This window comes from Curcuma longa, chromosome 12, assembly GCF_044706935.1.
Source record: "Curcuma longa cultivar G26 ecotype Majalengka, Jawa Barat chromosome 12, ITB_CL_G26_1.1, whole genome shotgun sequence".
Taxonomy (NCBI): domain Eukaryota; kingdom Viridiplantae; phylum Streptophyta; class Magnoliopsida; order Zingiberales; family Zingiberaceae; genus Curcuma; species Curcuma longa.
Window position 1 is genome coordinate 2,137,917 of NC_133872.1, and position 18,754 is coordinate 2,156,670.

General features: G+C 39.8%; 3 protein-coding genes and 1 pseudogene across 3 annotated transcripts; 2 read left to right on the forward strand and 2 right to left on the reverse strand.

Annotated features, from left to right (window-relative positions):
- Nucleotides 1-1,448: 1,448 nt before the first annotated feature.
- Nucleotides 1,449-2,361, forward strand: LOC141843422 (uncharacterized). Its single transcript, XM_074731490.1, has 3 exons — nucleotides 1,449-1,576; nucleotides 1,681-1,849; nucleotides 1,939-2,361. The coding sequence occupies exons 1-3, from the start codon at nucleotides 1,449-1,451 to the stop codon at nucleotides 2,359-2,361; spliced, it is 720 nt and encodes a 239-aa protein (XP_074587591.1).
- A 417-nt stretch (nucleotides 2,362-2,778) lies between these two features.
- On the reverse strand, nucleotides 2,779-4,036 carry LOC141843423 (endochitinase-like; annotated as a pseudogene).
- Nucleotides 4,037-9,559: 5,523 nt separating this feature from the next.
- Nucleotides 9,560-10,978, reverse strand: LOC141843005 (putative inactive chitinase-like protein LaCIC). The gene is made up of 3 exons (XM_074731017.1): nucleotides 10,465-10,978; nucleotides 10,134-10,266; nucleotides 9,560-10,024 (listed from the first exon to the last, which is right to left on the reverse strand). Exons 1-3 carry the CDS (start codon nucleotides 10,928-10,930, stop codon nucleotides 9,619-9,621), a joined length of 1,005 nt encoding a protein of 334 aa, XP_074587118.1. The 5' UTR covers nucleotides 10,931-10,978; the 3' UTR covers nucleotides 9,560-9,618.
- A 2,495-nt stretch (nucleotides 10,979-13,473) lies between these two features.
- Nucleotides 13,474-17,421, forward strand: LOC141843142 (ATP-dependent zinc metalloprotease FTSH 1, chloroplastic-like). The gene is made up of 5 exons (XM_074731179.1): nucleotides 13,474-14,763; nucleotides 16,082-16,328; nucleotides 16,417-16,600; nucleotides 16,697-16,868; nucleotides 16,978-17,421. The coding sequence occupies exons 1-5, from the start codon at nucleotides 13,474-13,476 to the stop codon at nucleotides 17,197-17,199; spliced, it is 2,115 nt and encodes a 704-aa protein (XP_074587280.1). The 3' UTR covers nucleotides 17,200-17,421.
- The last annotated feature ends 1,333 nt before the right edge of the window (nucleotides 17,422-18,754 follow it).

Consider the following 18,754-nt stretch of genomic DNA (forward strand, 5'->3'; position numbering starts at 1 on the left):
AGAAAACCAGAAGAAGATTTTCTACTTGTCACGGCATCGTGCTTCTATATGGCTTTTGAGGTGATTAATAACTTTGGCAAACTTGACATAAGAAACTGCTATGAAGAGCGCTATGCCGGACTTGCATAGCACGAGATATTCCCTAATCAGTACATTAATTCAAGAAAAGCAAGAGAAGTAGCACAACCTCCGTAACTTTTTCTCTGCTGGACCTTCCGCTGCTTTTCTCTGTCGCGGCGAGGAATCTCTTCAAGAACCTCAGCAGCAACCTCCGTAACTTGGCTTATCTCTTCAGTCAAACCAGTGTCACTATCGACGGATATGGCCGATTCCTCAGCAGTTTTCGAGTTCCCCCTTTCAAATTCGGCTAATTCATCTGATTTAGCGGCCGATTCATCTTTCGGCAGAAAAGCTACTTCCGTTGCCGCAGGAGGCAACTCCGGCTCATCTTCCTCGATCAATTCCTCGGCTTCAAGATTCTCCGAATTCTTCTTCGCAACATCATCGACAGCTTCCGATCCAGACCACTCTTTAGAGGATAAAGAGTAATAGCTCTCTACGGAGGGCGAAGTTGGGGCAGAGGAAAATGCCGAGTAATCGGCGGTTCTAACCTCGCGTTGGGTTTAGGGTTTATGGAGAGGAGAGGCGCGATGGGTTTAGGGAGAGGAGAGAATCGGAGCCACGTTGTCACGCACGCGAAGCGGATGTGCTCGCCACGTCAGCAGGCGCGCATAGATCGTGCAGGAAGAGTCGCGCAGCATATCATCCCCCATTCATAATTTGTTAAATATTTATACTATTTTTACTCCTTTCATTTCTTGAATTTTTTCCAAAAAAAATAATTTAGAAATTTATCAATGGTACTAATTTTCTATTAACTATTTAATTTTTTATAAAAAAAATCAATTTAATGGAATAAAAATCTTCAAACACAGGAAAATTTAATTTATCTCGACTAATAGAAATTAACAATTAAGCTTATTTTCTTAAAATTAATTAAATGGAGTTGTTAAATTTGATTCCCCTTAATTTTTAGATTCCCCTGCAGATTGTATTCCTTTTATTTCTCGTTTTTTCGCAATTAGTTCAGTGAAAGATTAACCAACATTTTAGATTATGCTCAAATAAGGAAATCTATGACTTTTATGAGAAAATTTTGATAAAGTCGGCTTATTAGAAATTTAAAATTTATGAATGGTATTCAATTGTGTTCCTGAAAAATAGGAAATCAGTAACCTTTTATGAGAAAATTTCTCTAACTAATTTCTTCCTAAATTTTGGCTTCCTCTAACTAATTTCAAGTAAATCATACTCTATAAATACATATCACATATCGTTACCAACCACACACTATCTCTTTCTCACCTTCATCCGAGTCATTAATCTTCAAGCTTACAAGAAAGGAGGAAAGGAAATACATTGTGAAAACAAGGAGATAGAGAACGTTCATGGCTGCCATTGTAAGGGAGAATGATCATGTCACCTCTCTTCCTCATGATCTCGTCGTGGAGGTTTGCGTCCGCATTGCCTCCACCTCTGCCACGCCGCGCAAAGACATAAAGTGTTTGCAAGAATCGTGAGTAGATTGTCGTAAACAATGTCTTCGTATATATACATGTAGATGTATAGATACATATATGTGATTATAAATTGATTGAATTGGATTTTTTATGATTGTAGGTGTAAAGTTTTTCATGAAGCGTCAAGAGCGAAAAAAGTAGGGAAATTCATGAATGTTAGGAGGGAATTGGAACTCAGTCTTAACTGGTTCGATAAGCAAGAGTACTTCAACTTGCTTCGTGCTTGTGCCAATTGTGACAACTTCAATGCCTACTTCATCCTCGGCCTTGTAAGTTTTCATATATATAATTTTTTTTTACAATTTTATTTTAAAATAATTTTGAATCCAAGTGATCACTCAATACATGTTGTGAGCAGGAAGAGATGTTCAACCTGAAAGAAAAGACGCTAGGATTAGACCATCTGCACAAGGCTCAAGTGGACGAGCACCCAGTCACAAGTTACATGCTCGGCATGATACTGTTTCAGGAGTTGGAGACACGATCGCTTGCAGTGGAGATGTTGAATGAGTTAGTTGCCGTGGACAGCAGTAGAGTAAGCACTGCAGCAACACCTGGCGATGGTGCCTTGATTCAAGCGTGCAGGAGGGAGGCAGCAGAGGTCATGAGGTACATGACTTGGGAAAAGCCTGGGCGAGTCAACTCAGTGTGCCCGAATCAGCGATGCGGGAGAGTCTTCAGCACTCGCGACTGGGACTTGTGGTCGTATGACGAGAATCGAAACTTTTGCAGCGACATGTGCAAGTGGAGGCATGAGTTAGATCTATTTGCTAGATCTTGAGGTCAATGTATCCAAAAATTGAGATCAATCCATAGAAAAATATGGAGGTTCTTGAATGAGTCTATTAGGCAAGAGCGACTCGACAATTTAAAATACTCTTTTGGAGAGTTGGTCTTCTATTTAAAATGGCTTTTCTTTATGTGAGACGAAGTTTGATTCAAGATTAGGAGAAAAATCGATGTTTTTTTTCCCCCTTTTTGCTATGACGCACGCAAAAAATCTACCAATTAACTCAAATTTAAAGAAATCCTTACCGTCCACCGTTTAATTATTTAATATTCCCGAACACATGACCAAACTTCTTCATCAACTTCATTAACATTTATTACAGCATTACCTAGAGCATAATAACCATGACATACATCAGAGCCACAGATTATTCATTACGATATATCGCCATTTTCTAGCGATCTAGTTTTAAACGGCCTGCAGTTGTTGAAACTCCACGTGGCTAACATCGAAAGGTGTCTGATTATAGCAGTCTAGATTATCGCCGTAACCCACCCCGAGCATGTCGCTCGGCATCGGACGGTATCCATTGGTCAGTTATCACATCATGGGCCGAGGGTTTATTATACTGCGGGGTCATCCAGAACCAAATGGCCGTTTTAAAGGAGACCAATACGTCAGTAGCGACCAAGTTTGCGTTGCTGAGGAGGTTCAACCCGAGAGCTTTCCCGGCTGGGCCATAATTGTAATTGCTGCTCAGGGGAGAAATTAATTACGCTTTATCTATTTATATTACAAAAATATGAGTTTACTACTTTAATTTGACAATTATAAAAAATAGGGATGGGAAAATTACTAGCTGAGTTGGATCGGGCCACGACCGTGGTAACTTTGTCCCACGACGCACGGCCATTGACGGTTGGGGACGCAGTAATTAGAAGTGGGATTTATTTGTTCTTTGTAGCAGTAACCCCAATCATATGGCTGGCCTTCCGACCAACCTGAAAGCCCATCAAAACGAAGCACTATATTAATAATAGTAAAAAAAATCACAAAATAGGAAATAATTAGAGATAAAATTATGAAGATATCGAACAAAATTTTGTTTTTTTTATATAGTTTCCCATTTTAACCAACTATAATAGTTATTGCTTGGCATCGTACTACTAACCAGTAGTCTGTTGAGAGGTCTGACCCAGGAAGGCAGCAACCTCCTGCTTCCGGGTGTCCATGTCGCCGGTCGTCCCGAATCCGTGAAGGAGTTGGCGGCGGCTATGAAGGCGTTGTATGTGTAGAAACCAATTGCATGGCATCTTGGAGCGTTTCTATTCTTCAGCATTTCTTCGAACAGGGAGGCACTGATGATGTCTGCCACGCCGCCGCCCGGAGATGGAGGGGTGGGCGTCGGAGGTGGAGGGAGGGGCAGTTGCATTGGCTTTGGCAGTTCTGGCAGCAGTAAGCGGGCGTGTTGCCGCACCAGCCGTACTCGCTGCAGCAGAGATTGTTGGGGCACAGAGCACCGTTGGTCTGCTTTCCGCATTGCTCGCCGGAGGCACCGAGCAGCAGCGCGGCCACGATGATAAAAAAAATTTCGCATTGAATAAAACTCACCCCTTCTATCTACTCGAAATCTTTTAACCTTTCTATCAAATTGAGTTTCAACAAACACAAAAAAATTTTTAGCAAAGATTGCATTTCAGATTTATAACACATAAGGAAAATCCATGTATACCAAGAAAAATCATCGACAATGGTTAAGAAATAATGAGCTCTTGAATGGGAGGTAGCTCGAAAAGGTCCCAAAATGTCACAATGTATTAATTCAAAATGTTCACTAGTAGAAATGGAACTCATACTAGAAGGTAATCTTGTTTGCTTAGCTAAAGGACAAACATTACAAACTTTATTTGAACAAATAGAAATTTCGCTAACTGATTGTGCAAGATGTTTCATAGGTTGCATGGATGGATGACCTAATCGCTTATGCCAAAGATCATGCTGTGAAGATACATTATTGACTTTAGGAATTGATGGATTTGATGGTGTAGAAGGGATATAGAAAAGACCGTTATGTTGTCTCCCTAAACCAATCATATTCTTCGTTGACAAGTCCTATAAAAGACAAAAATCAGGAAAAAAAAGTGATTGAACAATTTAAAGATTCGGTCATCTTACGAACAGATAATAGAATGACATAAAAAGATGGAACACTGTAAAATACCGACACGGGCTAGTGGGTTAAGGGTAATGGGTTATTGGGCTAGGGTTATTGGATTTTCAAACCCGACCCGTTAGGAAACCCATTAAAAGCTACAGTGACGAACTCCTCTCCCGCATCGCGATCTCGCTCCAAGCCGAACTCCCTCTGCTCTCTCCCCGATCGCGACGCGGCCGACCTCGTTCTTCTCCGACGCGCGCTCCGCTGTGCTAGGACGGAGGTGGATCGCCGGCGACCTAGGAGTGGGTTGGAGGCTTCGATTCTCGCCGGAAGAGCTCGGATCGGGCGACTGTAGCGGCGACGAACCGGAGGTTGAGGAAGAAGAAGGTAAGAGATTAAGTTAGATCCTTCTTGTTTTGGCTTCTTGAGCTTAGATTAGGGGTTTCTGTTCTTCAGATCTTGAATCGCGAGTTCGATTTGGGGATTTGGCCGACGGTGAGATTTCGGTTGGTTTCGGCCGCAAGCGAGAGAAGGAATCGGAGAAGAAGGGTAAGCTAAGTGAACTAGGGTTCTGGTTTACTTGGGTTTTGAGTTGTATTTCCTTTAGATTTCTTTGGTTTCCTTGGATCTTGAGTTGATATCCATCTCCACAGCCGATTACTATGATTGGATTGGTTGGGTTCTCGGCAGCCAAAGGAGGAGAAGAACTTGAAGGCTGAGTCAGTCTCTGATCTGATCTTGAGGTAGGTTTCTTTGATTTCAAATCTGGTTGTTGTGATTAGTGTTGGATTTGGAGTGTCTTGTTAGTAAATACTTGTGGGTGGTTTGGATGATCTCGGATATGATAATGGGATACTGTATGATTTTGGTTTATTCTGTTTTGGAACAGATCAGTGATTTCCTTTGGGATTCGGTTGCAAAGGAAGAGTTGGGCTGAGTTAGATTGGCTTGATCGAGGTAAGCTTTTGAAGTCGTTCTTGAAGCTTGCATTAGATCATTTTTGGTGGATCGATTTACTCTGTTGAAATTGATTAGAACCAGTTAAGAGTAGTTATGTTGGATGGGTATGATCAGTGGGTTGTGAGTTGAGGATTAACCATGGTTGAGTTAAGTTAACCAATTTGTTGGGTTTTAAAATGTTGGGTTAGGTTAAATTGGAAATTAACCTAAGTATAGATGATTAAAAATCGAGTATGATTTTAGTAGGGTTTTATTAGTTTGTTGTAAGTGTTGTAATTAAGGATATTGTTTATCCTATTGCAGGACCTTGACTTTATTGGTCCTATTATACTTGGAGTATTATATTTTCTGGGGGTTCTAGCATTTACAGACTTCTGATCAGGTGGGTACCCTGTACTTGGTCAATACAGGTTCTCTACAGTGCATGTTTCTTTCTGTTGTTTCCTACCATGTTGAGACTGTTGATACTTAGTTTATTTACCTCGTTGACATCTGTTGATACTCGATGCTTGATACTTTTTGTTGACCTTCATGATGATCAGTACTTATACTATCCTGTTCACATGTTAGAGATATGGTTGATATTTTATACCGTTGATACTTGACACATGCTGGTTGACCTTAGGATTTCCTATCTATGTTAGAATAAATCCTAACTGTTGTAACCCTGACTGATGATGTCCTTTAGGGATTCCTGTTGAACATGCTATATGATTGTAGCTATTACATGTTGGGATGATCACCATACATTCATATAGTTGTAGTTGTTGTTGTTGGTGGATCTTACCTGCACCGTGTTGAGGTGCCACATAGGTAAGAGGATTGCACTATAGTTGGGTGCATCCAGGACTGCTCTCTAGCTCCTGCCACACTGCCCCTCCCCACTTATCTATAGTGGTCAGTTGTCGGAGCTGGCAGCATGTCATGTCTGGCCCCCAGTTCACTGAGCTCTGGGAGAGTGACTGGGACGACGAGTGCGGACAGTGACGGATATTTTGGTTGCTATGGTTGCTGCGTATTTACATGCACCGTTGGTAGGTTGATATAGATATTTTTTTACTTGCATCATATGCTTACGATTGTTGCACTTGCTTGCTATGACTGTTGCACTTGTATGACATTACATACATGATACATGTAGATTTCTTTATTCGTTGCACAGTATGACCTATTCTGGATTTCCATACTGATAGACCTTGATATATCCTGTTGTATAGTAGGATTTATTCCTATTCTGTTTCTGTTGATATAACATGATTACTACCATGATCCATGATGATACCTGCTAGCTGTAGTTTATTTCTTACTCAGTCTATTCCTGTTCACTCCAGTTGATTCTTATATTATTCCTGCTGTTGTACTTTACATGCACTTCTTTCTGTACCCACTGAGTATTTAATACTCACTACCCAGACCCTGGGGTTGCATTGATTTCTCCCCAGGTAGCAGATAGGTACTTGGAGCTGGGAGATTCGGTCAGCTACTGTCATCTCACTTCGGGAGGTTGTTTTACTTGGTTTAGTTGGTGTATTTGGATTTTATGGTATTCGATATGGTTGTAGACACTTATTCATGCTTTTGGATTGTATTCGGAGATTCCGATTTTGTTACGAGCGACATATGTTTTTCGTAGTTGTGTTTTCCGCTTCGCTTATATTCTGTTGTTGCATATTCACTATCTGTGCATGTGTTAGTGGTTGTATGGCCGTGTAGGCCTTTTATCTTCAGTATTATGTTTCTGTATTGCTTGTGGGACGTGTAGTCCTTATTCCGACCGTTTGTGGTCGCGTATATTTGTTTGTATTTTTAGGAATTGTCATAGTTACTGGGGAGGTGCTGCCGAAATTTTTCGGATGGCCTTCTCGGGGCGTGACAAATCCACCAACATGACCTCCTTGGAGACAATCAAGTCTCTGTGTTTATCTTTATTTATAACCATGGAATAAACTCTCCCAATAGTAGGAAGAGGTTGCATAAGAAGTATTTGATCACGAATAGCAGAATAAGATTCATTCAGACCTATAAGAAATTGTATTACCTTTCCTCTTTGTTCTCGTTCTTCTACTTTCTTCATAACACCACAGTGCAAATTGGAAGATCATTATGAGAAGAAAGTTCATCCCATAGGCCTTTTAATTTAGTGAAATAAACTGCAAGAGACATAGAACCTTATTATAGCGAAGCGATATCTCTCTCGATTTGAAATATTCTAGGTGCATTATTTTGGAAGAATCTTTCCTTTAGATCAGTCCAAACTTCAGCAGCTGGCTCAGCATAAATCACGCTATTAGCGATATCAGATTCAATAGAATTGAGGATCCACGATAAAACCATATCATTGCACCTTTTCCAAGACAAAAAGTTGCATCAATCGATGCTGGTTTCTTGATGCTTCCGTCAATAAAACCCATTTTATTTTTAGCGCCGAGAGCTATGCTCATTGAACAACTCCAAGTGCCATAATTGTCACCATTCAAACATTTGATGACCAAAACCATTCTTGGATGATCCGAGTGTTGAAGAAGAAACGGATCAGAATTGTTAGCAACAATATTTCCTCCAACTTTATCTAATGAAGAAGAAGTTGAATCCATCATATTAGACGAAGAAGCTTTCTAGAATAAATCACTCTGATACCATGTAAAAAAATATGGAAGAAGGAGGAGATAATAGAAATTTGAAAAAATATTCTTCTCACTATGTCCGTATAAAATTTTTTACATATATATACAAGTTGGCTAAAAGAAAAAAAATAATAAATATTTGACATTATTACATCAAGATAAATTAAGAAAATAATAAATTGGCAATCTTCTCCGAATAGCATATTCCAACATATTCTGATATGTTTCTGATTTCTGAATATATTTTCAAAATAGTATATTTTAACAAAGTAAACTATCTGTGTTAGTATTGTTTGTGGTTGTTTCTATGTGTTGAAGTCTTCCACTGTGCAAATCTCTCAATCGACGCAAATTGAAACTATTCACCTCTTCTAGCTCACTCAGGTATTAACAAGTGGTATCAAAGCTTAGATGCCACGGAGGATTAACAACCAAAGGAGAAAAGTAAAATAACGATGCAAGAGGGCTACAACACCAAATGTCCTCCATTCTTTGTTGAAAACAACTTCCCTTACTGGAGGAGTCATATGAAGTATTACCTGATGATCAACATCGACATGTGGTTCATTGTGACTAAGGGATTCACACCTTCTATTGTAGAAAACGACAAAGTTCTAGAGTTTGGACGATGGACAATTGTATAAAGGAGAAGACGTAGTACAACACGAAGACAACGTTAACTCCTTAGTGCAGACTTAGTACGGAACCACTGAACAAGGTTGGTCTATTTTAAAGTTCCAAGGAACGGCAGGTTGAATTGAACGAAAACGACTTAATAATATATCACCAAAAGGGATCTTCTTATAAATCAAATGCAGAACTTCACCGTAAAGGAAGGAGAAACAGTAAATCAATGTCATGGCAAGTTTAAGAAATTCCTCAACAAATTCCATTTAGTTGGAGAAAGTATAGAGAACCGAGACCTTAACATGTATGCACTAAAAGCCTTCTTAAGAAATTTTTTATGACCAATAGGTGCATATAAGGTTTCAAAAAATTTATCAACTGTTAAGTTAGACAAGTTGTATTCGAACTACATGAACACGTTAATGCGAATTGCAAGGAAAAAAAATGTCGGATACCAACGGCCCAACTCAGAGTCGGTGTTTTGGCGCAGCTGGCAATGGCGAACGTGACATGGAAGGAGATGCGCGTCCCTTCTACTTGGTGAGTGAACGGAGGTGTGCAAGTTGGGCCTATTAGGCAAGAGTGACTCGACAATTTAAAAATACTCTTTTGGGGAGTTGCTCTTCGATTTAAAAAGACTTCTTTCTGTGAGACAAAGTTTGATTCACGATTAGGAGAAAAACAGATTTTTTTTTGTTGCCCTTTTTGCCATGATGCACGCATAAAATCTACTCATTAACTCAAATTTAAACAAATCCTTACCGTCTACCGTTTAATTATTCAATATTCTCCAACACATTACCAAACTTTTTCATCAACTTCATTAACATTTATTACAGCATTAGCTAGCATATATAATAACCACGACATACAACATACATTTGAGCCACAGATTTATTCATTACGATATATATATCGCCATTTTCTAGCGATCTAGTTTTAAAAGGTCTGCAGTTGTTGAAACTCCACGTGGCTAACATCGAAAGGTATCTGTTTTTCGCAGTCTAGATTATCGCCGTAACCCACCCCGAGCATGCCGCAGTATCTCTCATAGTATTGAATCCGGTTGAAACCCCTTTGATCGAAACCGTGCCCGCACTCGTTACCTCCATTAATGATGTTGGTGATGACACCGTATCCGGGAAGTCTTCCAGCCTGTATATCTTTATCGGACGGTATCCATTGGCCAGTTATCACATCATGGGCCGAGGGTGTATTATTGTGCGGGGTCATCCAGAACCAAAAGGACGTTTTAAAGGAGATCAATACGTCATAAGAGACCAAGCTTGGGTCGCTGAGGAGGTCCAATCCGAGAGTTATCCCGGCTGGGCCATAATTGTAATTGCTGCTCAGGGGAGAAATTAGTTACGCTTTATTTATTTATATTCCAAAAATATGAGTTTACTACTTTGAAAATTATTTGACAATTATAAAAAATAGGGATGGGAAATTACTATTTGAGTTGGATCGGGCCACGGCCGTAGTAACTTTGTCCCTCGACGCACGGCCATTGATTGTTGGAGACGCAGAAATTAGAACCGGGATTTAGTTGGTCTTTGTGGCAGTAACCCCAATCATATTGCCCTCCTGAAAGCCAGCAAAACGAAGCACCATATTAATAGTAGTAAAAAAATTACAAACTAGGAAATAATTAGAGATAAAATTACGAAGAAATCCATTAAACAAAATTTTGTTTTTGTTTTTATTTTTGTTTTTATTTTTGTTTTTGTTTTCCATTTTAACCAACTATAATAGTTATTGCTTGGCATCGTACGTACTACTAACCAGTAGTCTGTTGAGAGGTCTGACCCAGGAAGGCAGCAACCTCCTGCTTCCGGGTGTCCATGTCGCCGGTCGTCCCGAATCCGGCGAAGGAGTTGGCGGCGGCTATGAAGGCGTTGTATGTGTAGAAACCTCTTGCAGGGCAGGCTGGATTGTTTCTATTCCTCAGCATTTCTTCGAACAGGGAGGCACTGATGATGTCTGCCACGCCGCCGCCCGGAGGTGGAGGGGAGGGCGATGGAGGTGGAGGGGAGGGCGATGGAGGTGGAGGGTAGGTGCAGTTGCATTGGCTTTGGCAGTTCTGGCAGCAGTGAGCCGGCGTGTCACCGCACCAGCCGTACTGGCTGCAGCAGCGGTTCTTAGAGCACTCAGCACCGTCGGCCTGCTTCCCGCATCGCCCGCCGGAGGCACCGAGCAGCATCGCGGCCACGATGCAGACCATGGCTAAGAACCTAGTGCTGGTCGTCATGGTTTGGATGATGGAAAGAAATGGGACGGAGGTGGTGCTTAAATAGAGAGAGATGCGTTACCGTCGGTTTAATTTTACTGCATGCATGCAGTCTCGATTGAAATAAGGATATATGAAATAATCATGCAGCATGGTTATAAGATTGAAATAAGGATATATGAAATAATCATGCAGCACGCTTAAATTCTAGCGGAATTAAGATTGAATATATAGTTACTCGCGGGTCCACGGCTGCAGTGTCAGTCGCTTGACACGCGGCCGTACGTTGAGCGTTGTGGGCATTTATGGACATTGTGCGGCCGGTACATGCACCAAGGTCCACATACGATCGAACGTGAGAAATGAGAAATATATGAAGAAATTTGCTCTGTTCACGTACGTGAACGGATAAGAAGCTAATTAAGTTTGATGGGAAAACATACTTACGAACTCACTAATTAGGTGGAATATAACTTTCATGGAACAATATTATTTATGGAAATTTTTACTGAGTTTAGTATGGTCGAGCAAAGTTTGATCTTGGATATTGATGGTCATTGCAAATTAATGATACGATAGATTTAAAAATATAGACATGCACGTTTAAATTACTCCTTTCGATATATTATATATTCTTTAAAATAAATCTAGATTAATTAATTCAGCATCTGACTAAACTAATTAATAATCACCGTCACGCCGCCGCTGCATTATCTCATTCGGGCCAATGTAATCCTGCGAGCTTCCACACCAGCAGTAGTACTTGCTGCAGCAAAATCCGCTGGGGCACAGAGCTCCGCTACCCCGCCGGCGCATTGCTCACCGGCGACGCCGAGCAACAGTGCGGAGCTGAAGAAGATGGCTATATATATAAGAAGCTGTTGGCCGTCATGGTTTGAAAGGTGCACTCAAATACACAAGAATTAGTGTCCAAGCGTCGACGGTTCAATTGCAAATGATACTGCAGTTAAGTCTACAAAGACTAATTGAATCAGCTGAATTAAAACCGTTACTAACCGGAGACTTCCATCTCTATATAAGATAATCTTTCACATTCATAAATCTACAGAGTTTCAAATTCAAATATGAATGCATAAATAATTTTGTTAAGTCTCCGAACATTGTCTCGAGTTTATATTTCCTGAGTATGTTAAAATGAAATAATTATTTCACATGTAAACACGAAGGAATGAAGAATGAGTTTCTAAGATGTCTCAAATCAAACTAATAGTGCCACACTTGCAATTTGGCAATGATTATTTCACTTTAATTAATAAGCTTTCATTGTTAAAAAAAAGCAAACAATAACTCATCCCACTTTAACTCATTTTTATTTTTTATATTATTATATTCCTAATGAGATCGGAACTTCTACATAATTATATCAACTATCAACTATAACTACTAGCATTATTAATTAATTATGATTTAAGGTTTAGGATTTAGGATTTAGACAATATTAAGTGGACATACAAGTTGTCATCCAGACATCCGCGGTTCGATCCCCAACTATAACATATTTGTAGGAATTTTCCTATAAATGGAGAGCGCAATCAAAGGATGTTGGGCGTCTGAACTAGCCGCTGTGTGCACTTCTCGATTTACCCTGATCAGGCTGATGGAAAATTTCTATAGGACCAGATCGGTCACATAGTGATATTTATCATTATTAATTAATTATAAATCATAACTATTATAATAGTATATTGAATAATATTATATTTTAGAACAAGATTATTTTTTTAAAATAATAATGGATTGAAATGAGATGAGATATTTTAATAATAATAATAAAATAAAAATAAAAAGAACATCCCTTTGACGCTTGTTGCAAAAAAAAATGTGAAAGCATTTTATGTGTTAGTGAGACATTCAATAATAAATTGACAATCTCTGATTTTATATTTTTGACTTATATACATCAAAGTGAATGATCATTTCTCCTTAATTTGTTTACAATGATCAAAATGAAAATTTTAAGACGTCTCTTCATATATGATCATGAAACTGATAAATTTCATTTTTTTTAGAAGAAAAGGATATATGTCATCATTTGATCTTAATGGATATCTACAACTTAAAATGAGAGTGTAAATCAACTAATAATCTCTCATAATACCGAGCAATACATACGTCTCCTTATACTTGTATTTTTTCTAACCATATAAGTGGATCTAGATAAAATGATAATTTCACCTTGATAGATATAAAATTTAGACCCCAATTTTAACTGTTCTTCTATTCATATTTTAAACGTGTAACTCCATTAAAAAAAATTAATTCCAATGCAATAGACATCCATAAGCATGCACAATAAAATTGAGCAGTTTGAGAATTTTGTCATATTATTTCAATTGCAAAACCCCAATCTCATATTAACAAAAAGAAAAGAAAAAAAAAGGAAAATCAAAATTCCCCAAAATATCCAAACCATTGGGGATTCAGTATATTCCACGTAGCGCCTCATTTCCTCACAAGTCCCCTCGAGCGCGTCCTTCCGCTTCTTAAATCTTAATCTTTCAACTTTTCCCCCAAATCAATCGTCTTCTCCACAAGGTCGTTCCATGGCTTCCACCACCCACCCTCTCCTCTCCTCCTCCCTCGTTGGCTCCAGACTGCGCGCTAAGCCGACCCCCAACCCTTCCCTCCGCACCCGGCACTCCCCCATCCGATCCCTCCTCAACCGCGACCACCGCCGCCTCCTCCACTCTCCCCTCACCGCCACCGCCGCCGCCGCCGCCTTCCTCTTCTCCTCCCTCCCTCCGTCCGCCTTTGCTGACGACGCCGCGCCCCTCCCCGCTCCCGACTACTCATCCCCTGCCCAGCTTGAGGCTGCCTCCAAACCCAACTCCTCCTCCAACCCCTTCGCCCAGTCGCTCCTCACTGCTCCCCGTCCCCAGTCGTCCCCGGACCTCCCCGAGGGTTCCCAGTGGCGCTACAGCGAGTTCCTCAACGCCGTCAGGAAGGGCAAGGTCGAGCGCGTCCGCTTCAGCAAGGACGGCGGCGTGCTCCAGCTCACCGCCGTCGATGGACGCCGCGCGGCAGTGATTGTGCCAAACGATCCGGACCTCATCGACATTCTGGCGATGAACGGGGTTGACATCTCTGTGTCGGAGGGCGACGCCGGCAATGGGTTGTTTAATTTCATCGGCAATCTCCTCTTTCCCTTCCTTGCATTTGCTGGCCTATTCTTCCTGTTTCGCCGTGCCCAGGGCGGCCCTGGTGGAGGGCCAGGTGGTCTCGGCGGGCCTATGGACTTCGGCCGGTCCAAGTCTAAGTTCCAAGAGGTCCCGGAGACGGGCGTTACCTTTGCCGATGTTGCGGGAGCTGATCAAGCAAAGCTAGAACTGCAGGAAGTGGTGGATTTCTTAAAGAACCCAGACAAGTACACTGCTTTGGGGGCGAAAATTCCCAAAGGTTGTCTCTTGGTCGGTCCACCCGGTACCGGAAAAACGCTGCTAGCCCGGGCTGTGGCTGGTGAAGCCGGAGTGCCGTTCTTCTCTTGTGCTGCATCCGAGTTCGTGGAGCTATTTGTCGGAGTGGGGGCATCGAGGGTCCGTGATCTGTTCGAGAAGGCAAAAGCGAAGGCACCGTGCATTGTATTCATTGATGAAATTGATGCCGTGGGAAGACAGAGAGGGGCAGGGCTTGGTGGCGGTAATGATGAAAGGGAGCAGACTATCAATCAGCTTTTGACGGAGATGGATGGGTTCTCAGGGAACAGTGGAGTGATTGTCTTGGCAGCGACTAACAGACCAGATGTTCTTGATTCAGCTCTGCTTCGGCCCGGAAGGTTTGATCGACAAGTCACAGTGGATAGGCCTGATGTAGCTGGCAGAGTGAGAATACTACAGGTCAGTTAGTAGAAATGGATGATAATTTTCATCGAGATTTTTCTAAAATGTTTCATATTATACTTGTTATTGATTATTCAATAAACCACATTTTTCAAATGTAGAAATCTGTCAATCTTAAAGCATACCATGAAAATAGAAGCTGAAATTATGTGATGTTTTGTTAGCACTAGTTTGTTTTCATCAGAACTGTTTAAGTTTTAGTATCATTGCATACGGATATATTATGGAAGGTGATATTAGTTTTTGTTTGACTATATAATTCCGCCTACTAGTTCTTCCTTAATCTTATTGGCGCATAAAGTATTGATGGAAAATGAAGTTCTTGTTTTGGTCTAAGCATCAATTATTAACTATTTTTAATTACATTACATGGATAATTATGCGTTAAATCATGTGTTTTGTCCAATTTGATGTGCTCTTTTATTTAGTTAAGTGACCCCATGAACTAAGTATTGATAAACTACTGAACCTCAATATAAAATTAATTTATACTTTAAGGTCTCAGTTATTTGATTTGTCGCCGCATCTTCTGGTGTAGCCATGTTAAAAATGGCTACCTTGTTTTGGAATTTGGACTAATACAAGATTGATTATCAGAACTGAAGAGTGAAGATATTGTGCTTCATTGTAAATTATTCTTGTTCATTGGCGTAAATTCTAGGATGCATTAATTTTGGACTATTATGACATTGCTAAAATATGATTTATGAGTTTAATGATGGATACATGGAGATGTCTCACCCAAGAATGGGGATTCATTAATGAATTTGGTTCACTAAAACCCATCAGAGTTTCTAATGTTATCTCTTGTTGAATCCTTCCTCTTTTTGCACAGTTTCAAGCTATGATTACTGAAGTCATAATGAACTACCCAAATATCTAACTTTGCTTCCCCTTTGCGGCTCATAAAGATGACATTTTTATCATACTGGAACTTGGTTGTGGGCTCTGATGATTCATCTTTTAGTTTATAGTCTTGAACATGTTCTGACATCTTATTTTTGGGTGTTGCAATCATACGGTAATATATGTGTAGGTAATCTGGTGGTAGTTTGGCAAAATCTCAGGTTATGTTAGGCAATTTTCCACAAACATGATAATGCTAGTATGCTAATGCAAATTTATTCTGCAATTACAAGGTGCTTGTGTGGTTGTAAAGTCACAAGGCATCACTTCATGGTTTTAATCGTATTCAGCCACTATTATGGCCTACATTGTGTGTGTTTTCTGATATGTTGTATGGGTCAGTTATCATATTTCTGGAGGTGTAATTGGTACTTACCAACTATTGCATTAAGCCTTGGCCTATTTACAGGTTCATTCAAGAGGAAAAGCACTTGCTAAAGATGTAGATTTTGAAAAAATTGCTAGGAGAACCCCAGGATTCACTGGTGCGGATTTGCAGAATCTAATGAATGAAGCAGCTATCCTTGCTGCTAGGCGTGACCTTAAGGAGATAAGCAAGGATGAAATATCAGATGCTCTGGAGAGAATAATAGCTGGGCCTGAAAAGAAAAATGCAGTTGTATCTGATGAAAAGAAGAAACTGGTAGCATATCATGGTAAAGAATACATTCTGAACTAAGCTTTGATTTTGCTGTTTAACTTAAATTTTCAAACCTACTGATATGAACAATATGTTTCTTACAGAGGCTGGGCATGCTCTTGTGGGTGCACTCATGCCAGAGTATGATCCAGTCGCGAAGATCTCCATTATTCCTCGAGGTCAAGCTGGGGGCCTTACTTTCTTTGCCCCGAGTGAGGAGAGGCTCGAGTCAGGACTTTATAGCAGAAGCTACCTAGAGAACCAAATGGCAGTTGCTCTTGGTGGAAGGTTCGAACTATGGGCATGGATCTTCCTGTTATTGTTTAATCTCATCCTTTCAAGAGGTTCATGCTATTTAATGCTATACCACTTGCTGCATTTCAGGGTAGCAGAAGAGGTGATTTTTGGGCAAGAGAACGTGACAACAGGAGCATCAAATGACTTCATGCAGGTTTCTCGAGTGGCAAGGCAAATGGTCGAGAGATTTGGCTTTAGCAAAAAGATTGGTCAGGTTGCCATTGGTGGTCCTGGTGGTAATCCATTCCTAGGACAACAGGTGCGTGTTTGAATGTTCAAGAGTTCCCATTTCATATATATTGTTCCTCGACCTTCCTATGCAGAGTTGTATCTCTGAAAATGTTATGCATGGCTATTATCTTCATCAGGTGTCATCTCAAAAGGACTACTCTATGGCAACTGCTGACGTGGTGGATGCCGAGGTTAGAGGGTTCGTAGAGACAGCTTATTCCAGAGCCAAACAAATCATAACAACTCACATCGACATCCTTCACAAGCTAGCACAGCTTCTCATCGAGAAAGAAACTGTTGATGGAGAGGAGTTCATGAGCCTGTTTATCGATGGCAAAGCAGAATTATTTGTTGCATGAGCATCAAATCCCATTGAGTTTGTATTTTCTGTGATGTAGTTATATGTATAGAATACATTGTCGCAAAGGCTACTAAATTAGCAAGAAAAGAGTTAGCTTGAAGTAACACTGATGTTTGGCATTTATTTATAGAATAGAGTTAGCAAGAAAAGAGTTAGCTTGAGTATGTATAGAATAATTACAGACACATATATTTATAACCAATGTGGGGATCGATTACATGGCATCAGGTTGTTGATGTTTGGCATTGTCTAATGTTTTAAAACATGTTTTCTTATTTAACTAGCTTCTTAATCGAAATGGTTAAAATCGAAAATGGAGTTAATTAACTCATTTAAACTTTAGATGGATCTATTCACTGGGCTCAATTACCTAATTTGATTACTAATGTCATTTAGCATCTAGTTTTGGTTATTTTTACATGTTAATTTATTGACCAACGAATGACTATTATCTGAATTAATTTTCATAATAGATATTTTTACATGTTTTCTAATATTGTTAAAGTAAACAAGAATATTTTTAAAAATTAAAATATTTTATCATTGACAATCGATAATTGACAAGATAACAAAATAACTAAATAAATATCATCTTTAGCAAGTTATTTATAATATTTTCTTTTTGTAAATTTTAGCTGTTTCATAGCCGTACGCCTTGAATTTAATTTGCTAACATTTTAATCAAAATCAACACAATTAGTAAATAAATTAGTTTTATGAAAATATTAATATGATCCCTTATCTTTAAAAATTAGATGTTTCAGAAATTAATTAAATATCTTATATATTATTCTTTAAATATAAAATTTTATATTGTCGGTATAATATGACATAGAATAATGAATATTATACAATTGCCAACCATAACATTAATAATAAGACAAAGTTACCTCACGGGAACGCATATAATTCCTGTAGAGATGTTATTATCAATAGGTCTAAGTCGAATTCTAACATAGATGAAAATTAAATATCTCGTTGGTTGTCTACTATTACAAGGACAAACTCCTCATAATTTATTTCTTTCAGACAGTGAGGAGCTATTTAGAAAGGTTGTGATTTCAAGAAGCTGATGGGCGCCGGATTCTCCTCCATCCTCCGCCGACGCTTCAACCCCTCCAAATGGTCGGTTTCTCTTCCCTCCGCTCTTTTGCTTCTTTCTCCTCTTTTTCTTTGCAAAATCTGGAGCTCCGATCGCTTGTGTCGGTTTTATGCAGCAAATCTGAGGCGAGGATGGCGATGGCTAGGATCAAGCTACTTCGGAACAAGCGCGAGGCGCAGGTGGGGCAGATGCGGCGTGATGTCGCCCTTCTCCTCGAGTCTGGCCGTGACGAGACGCTGGAATCAGAGTTCGTATTTGCTCTTTTTATCCCCTTTTCATTTACTTTTTTTTCCTGAACCATAATGTTCTCGGGTGGCGCACGTTTATAAATGCGCGGTATAGATTGGATCGAATTTTTCAGGGTTTTAGTTAATTAAGGAGCTGCATTGTTGGTTCCATGTATAGAATAACGTGTCATCTTCTGAATCTTGGATGATTTAATTATTTTGAC